We start from the raw sequence: 12521 nt of genomic DNA, 5'->3' as shown, positions 1-12521 counted from the left end.
ATTCACTAGATCCTGCTCTATCCGAAACTGCAATGGGTTCCTCTGCAAGTGAATTATTTTTCCTTTTACGCCCTCTTGAAGGTCGGAAAAATTGGTAGGCCATAACAGCTGAAATGAATAGTTTTCGTCAAAACTGAGGTCAGATTTGAAATCAGAGACCTCGAATTATCCAGAAAACATAAACGGCACTTCAATATCTGTAACTTGGATTTTCGATTTCGATCGAAAAAAACGCAAGGCTATACATCATGAAACATTTTCGGTGAAAATACTTTTTTTTTCGTAGGGTTTGGAAATTCAGAATATAGATTCATTAGATCCTGCCTTATCAGAAACTGCAATCGGATCCTCTTCAAGTGACTTATTTTTCCATTACTGCCCTTTTGAAAGTCGGGAGCTTTGGTAGACCTTAGCAGCCGAAATATACAACAGCCGACAACACCCGACAACTGCCGACAACAGCCGACAACACCCGACAATTGCCGACAATACCCGACAACACCCGACAACAGCCGACAATACCCGACAACTGCCGACAATACCCGACAACACCCGACAACAGCCGACAATACCCGACAATAGCCGACAACACCCGACAATACCCGACAACAGCCGACAATACCCGACAACAGCCGACAATACCCGACAACACCCGACAATACCCGACAATACCCGACAACACCCGACAACACCCGACAATACCCGACAACTGCCGACAATACCCGACAATACCCGACGACACCCGACAACACCCGACAACACCCGACAATACCCGACAACACCCGACAATACCCGACAACACCCGACAATACCCGACAACTGCCGACAACACCCGACAATACCCGACAACTGCCGACAATACCCGACAACACCCGACAACAGCCGACAATACCCGACAATAGCCGACAACAGCCGACAATAGCCGACAACAACCGACAACAACCGACAACAGCCTACAACATCATGAAAAATTTTGGGTGAAAATACTTTTTTCTTCGTATCGTTTTGAAATTCAGAATATATATTCACTAGATCCTGCTCTATCCGAAACTGCAATGGGTTCCTCTTCAAGTGAATTATTTTTCCATTTATGCCCTTTTGAAAGTCGGGAACTTTGGTTGGCCATAGTAGCCGAAATAAATTTTTTTCGTCGAAACTGAGTTCAGATTTGAAATCAGAGACCTCGAATTATCAAGAAAACATGTACAGCACTTCAATATCTGAAATTTGGATTTTCGATGTCGATCGAAAAAAACGCAAGACTATACATCATGAAAAATTTTTGCCGAAAATGCTTTTTTCTTCGTATCGTTTTGAAATTCAGAATATTCATTCACTAGATCCTGCTCTATCCGAAACTGCAATCGGTTCCTCTGCAAGTGAATTATTTTTCCTTTTACGCCCTCTTGAAGGTCGGAAAAATTGGTAGGCCATAACAGCTGAAATGAATAGTTTTCGTCAAAACTGAGGTCAGATTTGAAATCAGAGACCTCGAATTATCCAGAAAACATAAACGGCACTTCAATATCTGTAACTTGGATTTTCGATTTCGATCGAAAAAAACGCAAGGCTATACATCATGAAACATTTTCGGTGAAAATACTTTTTTTTTCGTAGGGTTTGGAAATTCAGAATATAGATTCATTAGATCCTGCCTTATCAGAAACTGCAATCGGATCCTCTTCAAGTGACTTATTTTTCCATTACTGCCCTTTTGAAAGTCGGGAGCTTTGGTAGACCTTAGCAGCCGAAATATACAACAGCCGACAATACCCGACAACTGCCGACAACAGCCGACAACACCCGACAATTGCCGACAATACCCGACAACACCCGACAACAGCCGACAATACCCGACAACTGCCGACAATACCCGAAAACACCCGACAACAGCCGACAATACCCGACAATAGCCGACAACACCCGACAATACCCGACAACAGCCGACAATACCCGACAACAGCCGACAATACCCGACAACACCCGACAATACCCGACAATACACGACAACACCCGACAACACCCGACAATACCCGACAACTGCCGACAATACCCGACAATACCCGACAACACCCGACAACACCCGACAACACCCGACAATACCCGACAACACTCGACAATACCCGACAACACCCGACAATACCCGACAACTGCCGACAACACCCGACAATACCCGACAACAGCCGACAATATCCGACAACACCCGACAACTGCCGACAACAGCCGACAATACCCGACAACACCCGACAATACCCGACAATACACGACAACACCCGACAACACCCGACAATACCCGACAACTGCCGACAATACCCGACAATACCCGACAACACCCGACAACACCCGACAACACCCGACAATACCCGACAACACCCGACAATACCCGACAACACCCGACAATACCCGACAACTGCCGACAACACCCGACAACACCCGACCACAGCCGACAATACCCGACAACACCCGACAATACCCGACAACAGCCGACAACTGCCGACAACACCCGACAACACCCGACAACACCCGACAATAGCCGACAACACCCGACAACACCCGACAATAGCCGACAATACCCGACAACTGCCGACAATACCCGACAACAGCCGACAATACCCGACAACACCCGACAATACCCGACAACACCCGACAACACCCGACAATACCCGACAACTGCCGACAACAGCCGACAACACCCGACAATTGCCGACAATACCCGACAACACCCGACAACAGCCGACAACACCCGACAATAGCCGACAACACCCGACAACACCCGACAATAGCCGACAATACCCGACAACTGCCGACAATACCCGACAACAGCCGACAATATCCGACAACACCCGACAATACCCGACAACACCCGACAACACCCGACAATACCCGACAACTGCCGACAACAGCCGACAACACCCGACAATTGCCGACAATACCCGACAACACCCGACAACAGCCGACAATACCCGACAACTGCCGACAATACCCGAAAACACCCGACAACAGCCGACAATACCCGACAATACCCGACAACACCCGACAACACCCGACAATACCCGACAACTGCCGACAACAGCCGACAACACCCGACAATACCCGACAACTGCCGACAACAGCCGACAACACCCGACAATACCCGACAACTGCCGACAATACCCGACAATACCCGACAACACCCGACAATACCCGACAACTGCCGACAATACACGACAACACCCGACAACACCCGACAATACCCGACAACTGCCGACAATACCCGACAACACCCGACAACAGCCGACAACACCGACAACTGCCGACAATACCCGACAATACCCGACAACACCCGACAACTGCCGACAACTGCCGACAACAGCCGACAATACCCGACAACTGCCGACAACACCTGACAACACCCGACAACAGCCGACAATACCCGACAACACCCGACAACACCCGACAACTGCCGACAATACCCGACAATACCCGACAACACCCGACAACTGCCGACAACAGCCGACAATACCCGACAACACCCGACAACAGCCGACAATACCCGACAACACCCGACAACAGCCGACAATACCCGACAACAGCCGACAACACCCGACAACACCCGACAACACCCGACAATAGCCGACAACACCCGACAACACCCGACAACAGCCGACAACACCCGACAACACCCGACAACAGCCGACAACAGCCGACAACAGCCGACAATACCCGACAACACCCGACAACACCCGACAACACCCGACAACACCCGACAACACCCGACAACACCCGACAACACCCGACAACACCCGACAACACCCGACAACAGCCGACAACAGCCGACAACAGCCGACAACACCCGACAACACCCGACAACACCCGACAACACCCGACAACACCCGACAACACCCGACAACACCCGACAACACCCGACAACACCCGACAATAGCCGACAACAGCCGACAATAGCCGACAACAACCGACAACAGCCGACAACATCATGAAAAATTTTGGGTGAAAATACTTTTTTCTTCGTATCGTTTTGAAATTCAGAATATATATTCACTAGATCCTGCTCTATCCGAAACTGCAATCGGTTCCTCTGCAAGTGAATTATTTTTCCATTTATGCCCTTTTGAAAGTCGGGAACTTTGGTTGGCCATAGCAGCCGAAATAAATAGTTTTCGTCAAAACTGAGGTCAGATTTGAAATCAGAGACCTCAAATTATCCAGAAAACATAAACGGCACTTCAATATCTGTAACTTGGATTTTCGATGTCGATCGAAAAAAACGCAAGGCTATACATCATGAAAAATTTTGGGTGAGAATACTTTTTTCTTCGTATCGTTTTGAAATTCAGAATATATATTCACTTGATCCTGCTCTATCCGAAACTGCAATCGGTTCCTCTGCAAGTGAATTATTTTTCCATTTATGCCCTTTTGAAAGTCGGGAACTTTGGTTGGCCATAGCAGCCGAAATAAATAGTTTTCGTCAAAACTGAGGTCAGATTTGAAATCAGAGACCTCGAATTATCCAGAAAACATGTACAGCACTTCAATATCTGAAATTTGGATTTTCGATGTCGATCGAAAAAAACGCGAGGCTATACACCCCATCACAGCCCAGCCCAGCCCAACCCAGCCCAGCCCAACCCAGCCCAGCCCAGCCCAGCCCAGCCCAGCCCAGCCCAGCCCAGCCCAGCCCAGCCCAGCCCAGCCCAGCCCAGCCTAGCCCAGCACAGCCCAGCCCAGCCCAGCCCAGCCCAGCCCAGCCCAGCCTAGCCCAGCCCAGCCCAGCCCAGGGCAGGGCAGGGCAGTACGGTACAGTACAGTACAGTACAGTACAGTACAGTACAGTACAGTACAGTACAGTACAGTACAGTACAGTACAGTACAGTACAGTACAGTACAGTACAGTACAGTACAGTACAGTACAGTACAGTACAGTACAGTACAGTACAGTACAGAGTACAGTACAGTACAGAGTACAGTACAGTACAGTACAGTACAGTACAGTACAGTACAGTACAGTACAGTACAGTACAGTACAGTACAGTACAGAGTACAGAGTACAGTACAGTACAGTACAGTACAGTACAGTACAGTACAGTACAGTACAGTACAGTACAGTACAGTACAGTACAGTACAGTACAGTACAGTACAGTACAGTACAGTACAGGACAGTACAGTACAGTACAGTACAGGACAGTACAGTACAGTACAGTACAGTACAGTACAGTACAGTACAGTACAGTACAGTACAGTACAGGACAGTACAGTACAGTACAGAGTACAGTAAAGAGTACAGTACAGAATACAGTATAGAGTACAGTACAGTACAGTACAGTACAGTACAGTACAGCACAGCCAAGCCCTGCCAAGCCCAGCCCTTACACACACACACACACACACACACACAACCCACACACTCACACAAAATACTTTTTTCGTCATATCGTTTTGAAATTGAAAATATATAATAGTTTAATTAGGCTCTTCTCTATCAGAAACTGCAATCAGTTCTTCTTCATGTGAATTATTTTTCCTTTTACGCCCTCTTGAAGGTCGGAAAAATTGGTAGGCCATAACAGCTGAAATAAATAGTTTTCGTCAAAACTGAGGTCAGATTTGAAATCAGAGACCTCGAATTATCCAGAAAACATAAACGGCACTTCAATATATGTAACTTGGATTTTCGATTTCGATCGAAAAAAACGCAAGGCTATACATCATGAAAAATTTTGGCCGAAAATGCTTTTTTCTTCTTATCGTTTTGAAATTCAGAATAAAGATTTACTAGATCCTGCTCTATCCGAAACTGCATTCGGTTCCTCTTCAAGTGAATTATTTTTCCATTTATGCCCTTTTGAAAGTCGGGAACTTTGGTTGGCCATAGCAGCCGAAATAAACAACAGCCGACAATAGCCGACAATAGCCGACAACAGCCGACGATACCCGACAACACCCGACAATACCCGACAACACCCGACAACTGCCGACAATACCCGACAACTGCCGACAACAGCCGACAATACCCGACAACACCCGACAATACCCGACAACACCCGACAACAGCCGACAATACCCGACAACACCCGACAATACCCGACAACTGCCGACAACACCCGGCAACACCCGACAATACCCGACAACAGCCGACAATACCCGACAACACCCGACAATACCCGACAACTGCCGACAATACCCGACAATACCCGACAACAGCCGACAATACCCGACAACACCCGACAACACCCGACAATACCCGACAACTGCCGACAATACCCGACAACAGCCGACAATACCCGACAATACCCGACAACAGCCGACAACACCCGACAATACCCGACAATTGCCGACAACACCCGACAACTGCCGACAACAGCCGACAATACCCGACAACACCCGACAACAGCCGACAATACCCGACAACACCCGACAATACCCGACAACTGCCGACAACTGCCGACAATACCCGACAACACCCGACAACTGCCGACAACTGCCGACAACACCCGACAACACCCGACAACACCCGACAACACCCGACAATACCCGACAATACCCGACAACACCCGACAACACCCGACAACTGCCGACAACTGCCGACAACACCCGACAACACCCGACAACACCCGACAACACCCGACAATACCCGACAATACCCGACAACACCCGACAACACCCGACAACAGCCGACAACTGCCGACAATACCCGACAATACCCGACAACACCCGACAACTGCCGACAACAGCCGACAACTGCCGACAATACCCGACAACAGCCGACGATACCCGACAACACCCGACAATACCCGACAACACCCGACAACTGCCGACAATACCCGACAACTGCCGACAACAGCCGACAATACCCGACAACACCCGACAATACCCGACAACACCCGACAACAGCCGACAATACCCGACAACACCCGACAACTGCCGACAACACCCGACAACACCCGACAACTGCCGACAATACCCGACAATACCCGACAACACCCGACAACTGCCGACAACAGCCGACAACACCCGACAATAGCCGACAATAGCCGACAACAGCCGACAACAGCCGACAACAGCCGACAACACCCGACAACACCCGACAACACCCGACAATAGCCGACAATAGGCGACAACACCCGACAATAGCCGACAACAGCCGACAACACCCGACAACACCCGACAACACCCGACAACACCCGACAACACCCGACAATAGCCGACAACACCCGACAATAGCCGACAATAGCCGACAACAGCCGACAATAGCCGACAACACCCGACAACACCCGACAACAGCCGACAACACCCGACAACACCCGACAACACCCGACAACACCCGACAATAGCCGACAACACCCGACAATAGCCGACAATAGCCGACAACAGCCGACAACAGCCGACAACACCCGACAACACCCGACAACACCCGACAACACCCGCCAACACCCGACAACACCCGCCAACACCCGACAACACCCGACAACACCCGACAATAGCCGACAACAACCGATAACAGCCGACAACATCATGAAAAATTTTGGGTGAAAATACTCTTTTCTTCGTATCGTTTTGAAATTCAGAATATATATTCACTAGATCCTGCTCTATCCGAAACTGCAATCGGTTCCTCTTCAAGTGAATTATTTTTCCATTTATGCCCTTTTGAAAGTCGGGAACTTTGGTTGGCCATAGCAGCCGAAATAAATTTCTTTCGTCGAAACTGAGTTCAGATTTGGAATCAGAGACCTCGAATTATCCAGAAAACATGTACAGCACTTCAACATCTGAAACTTGGATTTTCGATGTCGATCGAAAAAAACGCAAGGCTATACATCATGAAAAATTTTGGGTGAGAATACTTTTTTCTTCGTATCGTTTTGAAATTCAGAATATATATTCACTAGATCCTGCTCTATCCGAAACTGCAATCGGTTCCTCTGCAAGTGAATTATTTTTCCATTTATGCCCTTTTGAAAGTCGGGAACTTTGGTTGGCCATAGCAGCCGAAATAATTTTTTTTCGTCAAAACTTAGTTCAGATTTGAAATCAGAAACCTCGAATTATCCAGAAAACATGTACAGCACTTCAATATCTGAAATTTGGATTTTCGATGTCGATCGAAAAAAAACACAAGACTATACATCATGAAAAATTTTGGCTGAAAATTCTTTTTTCTTCGTATCGTTTTGAAATTCAGAATATAGATTTACTAGATCCTGCTCTATCCGAAACTGCATTCGGTTCCTCTTCAAGTGAATTATTTTTCCATTTATGCCCTTTTGAAAGTCGGGAACTTTGGTTGGCCATAGCAGCCGAAATAATTTTTTTTCGTCAGAACTGAGTTCGGATTTGGAATCAGAGACCTCGAATTATCCAGAAAACATGTACGGCACGTTATAATCTGAAATTTGGATTTTCGATGTCGATCGAAAAAAAACACAAGACTATACATCATGAAAAATTTTCGGTGAAAATACTTTTTTCTTCGTATCGTTTTGAAATTCAGAATATAGATTCACTAGATCCTCCTCTATCCGAAACTGCAATCGGTTCCTCTTGAAGTGAATTATTTTTCCATTTATGCCCTTTTGAAAGTCGGGAACTTTGGTTGGCCATAGCAGCCGAAATAAATAGTTTTCGTCAAAACGAATGAGTTATAGATTGACTTTTAAATTTATGCATGATAATGTCTTATTGCAGCCTGAAAGTGTAACCATGCAACATGATAGAAGAGCCTGCTTGTCTACACGAGCTCAGTACCATGGAACGGATGAATGAGTTATGACCATACCGCCACTGGTGCCGATCTGCTGAATAATATCACAGCATACCGGTTCGGTGACGGTCTGGACTAAAACTCTTACGCCTTTGTAATTGCACCTGGAATATCAAAATTTAGATTGAATTAATACATTACGTATATTCGTATATATTCTGCTTGCTTCCACGATCTCAATACCATGGAACAGATGAATGAGTTATGACCATACCGCCACTGGTGCCGATCTGCTGAATAATATCACAGCATACCGGTTCAGTGACGGTCTGGACTAAAACTCTTACATCTTTGTAATTTCACCTGGAATATTAAATTCTAGATTGAATTAATATATGTATACGATCCGGAGAGATTCATTCTTCAAGCAATTTATTTTTCTCACGCACTTCTGAAAATCAGGTAAGATAATCACTAACAGTCATAATAATTTTTTTTCGTCAAACCTCGAAATAAGAATCAGGGATCTCGGCTTATCCAGAAAATATGTACAACACTTCCCCCCTCATACTACACCCCACACACACACATATCACACACACACACACACATATCACACACACACACACACACACATATCACACACACACACACACAAACACAGACACACACACACACACACAAACACACACACACACACACACACACACACACACACACACACACACACACACACACACACCCCACACACACACACACATCCACCACACACACTGCACCCCCACATACTTCTTCAAAAATCCCCCCCACACACACACCCCACAAATACCCCCAAACACACACACACACACACACACACACCCCACACACACACCCCACACACACCCCACACACACCCCACACACACCCCACACACACCCACCTCACACATACACACCACACATACACACACACACACGCGCGCGCTACACACACACACACACACACACACCACACACACACACACACACACACACACACACACACACACACATGCCACACGCACACACATGCCACACACACACACACACACACCCACCCCACACACACAAACGCCCCACACACACAAACGCCCCACACACACACACCACACACACACACACACACACACACACACACACACATGCCACACACACACACACACACACCCCACACACACCCCACACACACCCACCTCACACATACACACCACACATATACACACACACGCGCGCTACTTACACACACACACACACCACACACACACACACACACACACACACACACACACACACACACACACACACACACGCCTGAAAGTGTAACCATACAACATGATAGAAGAGCCTGCTTGTCTACACGAGCTCAGTACTATGGAACGTAGAGAGTGATGACCATACCGCCACTGGTGCCGATCTGCTGAATAATTTCACAGCATACCGGTTCGGTGACGGTCTGGACTAAAACTCTAACACCTTTGTAATTGCACCTGGAATATCAAAATTTAGATTGAATCAAATCATGAAAAATTTTGGGTGAAAATACTTTTTTCTTCGTATCGTTTTGAAATTCAGAGAATAGATTCATTAGATCCTCCTCTATCCGAAACTGCAATCGGTGCCTCTGCAAGTGAATTACTTTTCCATTTAAGCCCTTTTGAAAGTCGGGAAATTTGGTTGGCCATAGCTGCCGAAATAAATTTTTTTCGTCAAAACTGAGTTCAGATTTGGAATCAGAGACCTCGAATTATCCAGAAAAAATGTACGGCACTTCAATATCTAAAACTTGGATTTTCGATGTCGATCGAAAAAAACGCAAGGCTATACATCATGAAAAATTTTGGCCGAAAATGCTTTTTTCTTCGTATCGTTTTGAAATTCAGAATATATATTCACTAGATACTGCTCTATCCGAAACTGCAATCGGTTCCTCTGCAAGTGAATTATTTTTCCATTTATGCCCTTTTGAATGTTGGGAATTTTGGTTTGCCATAGCAGCCAAAATAAATTTTTTTCGTCAAAACTGAGTTCAGATTTGGAATCAGAGACATCGTATTTTCCAGAAAAAACGTATAGAAATCCAATATGAAAACAGGTTTTTCCATTTTAGATAAAAATCGGAAGAGGTAAAAAGCGCCTTGAAAATATCGGCATAGGCAACACATCATATTCTACCAACCGAAAATTCTATGGTAGCGCCACCTAGTCGAAATCTAACGAACAAGGCCCAACTCAATACAGTTTTCTATTTCAATCATAGTAGAAAACTGCTCTGTAAGAGAGATAGGTTTCTACCATAAAGGACGAAGAAAACTGTAATTGATTAGTGGATGTTCGTTGAAATGGTACTAGCTGGCGGAGCAAATGAATTCGTGAAAATTTCATACGAGTATGGAGAAATTTCAAAGTGTTTAAACGGCAAAAGTATTTGTTAATATGATGAAACTGAGTTCAGGTTTGGACTCGGAGACCTCGAATTATCCAGAAAACATGTACTGCACTTCAATATCTAAAACTTGGATTTTCGATGTCGATCGAAAAAAACGCAAGGCTATACATCATGAAAAATTTTGGCCGAAAATGCTTTTTTCTTCGTATCGTTTTGAAATTCAGAATATATATTCACTAGATACTGTTCTATCCGAAACTGCAATCGGTTCCTCTGCAAGTGAATTATTTTTCCATTTATGCCCTTTTGAAAGTCGGGAACTTTGGTTGGCCATAGCAGCCGAAATAATTTTTTTTCGTCAAAACTGAGTTCAGATTTGGACTCGGAGACCTCGAATTATCCAGAAAACATGTACAGCACTTCAATATCTAAAACTTGGATTTTCGATGTCGATCGAAAAAAACGCAAGACTTATACATCATGAAAAATTTTGGCCGAAAATGCTTTTCTCTTCGTATCGTTTTGAAATTCAGAATATATATTCACTAGATCCTGCTCTATCCGAAACTGCAATCGGTTCCTCTGCAAGTGAATTATTTTTCCATTCATGCCCTTTTGAACGTCGGGAACTTTGGTTGGCCATAGCAGCCGAAATAATTTTTTTTCGTCAGAACTGAGTTCGGATTTGGAATCAGAGACCTCGAATTATCCAGAAAACATGCACGGCACGTTAATATCTGAAATTTGGATTTTCGATGTCGATCGAAAAAAACACAAGACTATACATCATGAAAAATTTTGGCCGAAAATGCTTTTTTCTTCGTATCGTTTTGAAATTCAGAATATATATTCACTAGATCCTGCTCTATCCGAAACTGCAATCGGTTCCTCTGCAAGTGAATTATTTTTCCATTTATGCCCTTTTGAAAGTCGGGAACTTTGGTTGGCCATAGCAGCCGAAATAATTTTTTTTCGTCAAAACTGAGTTCAGATTTGGACTCGGAGACCTCGAATTATCCAGAAAACATGTACTGCACTTCAATATCTAAAACTTGGATTTTCGATGTCGATCGAAAAAAACGCAAGACTATACATCATGAAAAATTTTGGCCGAAAATGCTTTTTTCTTCGTATCGTTTTGAAATTCAGAATATATATTCACTAGATACTGCTCTATCCGAAACTGCAATCGGTTTCTCTGCAAGTGAATTATTTTTCCATTCATGCCCTTTTGAACGTCGGGAACTTTGGTTGGCCATAGCAGCCGAAATATTTTTTTTTCGTCAGAACTGAGTTCGGATTTGGAATCAGAGACCTCGAATTATCCAGAAAACATGCACGGCACGTTAATATCTGAAATTTGGATTTTCGATGTCGATCGAAAAAAACACAAGACTATACATCATGAAAAAT

General features: G+C 45.2%; 1 protein-coding gene across 1 annotated transcript; it reads left to right on the top strand.

Annotated features, from left to right (window-relative positions):
- The first annotated feature begins 4556 nt into the window (after positions 1–4556).
- LOC123321677 (vegetative cell wall protein gp1-like) lies at positions 4557–8764 on the top strand. The gene is made up of 2 exons (XM_044909403.1): positions 4557–4817; positions 8687–8764. Exons 1-2 carry the CDS (start codon positions 4557–4559, stop codon positions 8762–8764), a joined length of 339 nt encoding a protein of 112 aa, XP_044765338.1.
- The last annotated feature ends 3757 nt before the right edge of the window (positions 8765–12521 follow it).

The sequence above is a fragment of the Coccinella septempunctata genome, chromosome X (genome assembly GCF_907165205.1).
Source record: "Coccinella septempunctata chromosome X, icCocSept1.1, whole genome shotgun sequence".
Lineage (NCBI taxonomy): Eukaryota > Metazoa > Arthropoda > Insecta > Coleoptera > Coccinellidae > Coccinella > Coccinella septempunctata.
This window is presented reverse-complemented; position numbering and strand designations above follow the sequence as displayed.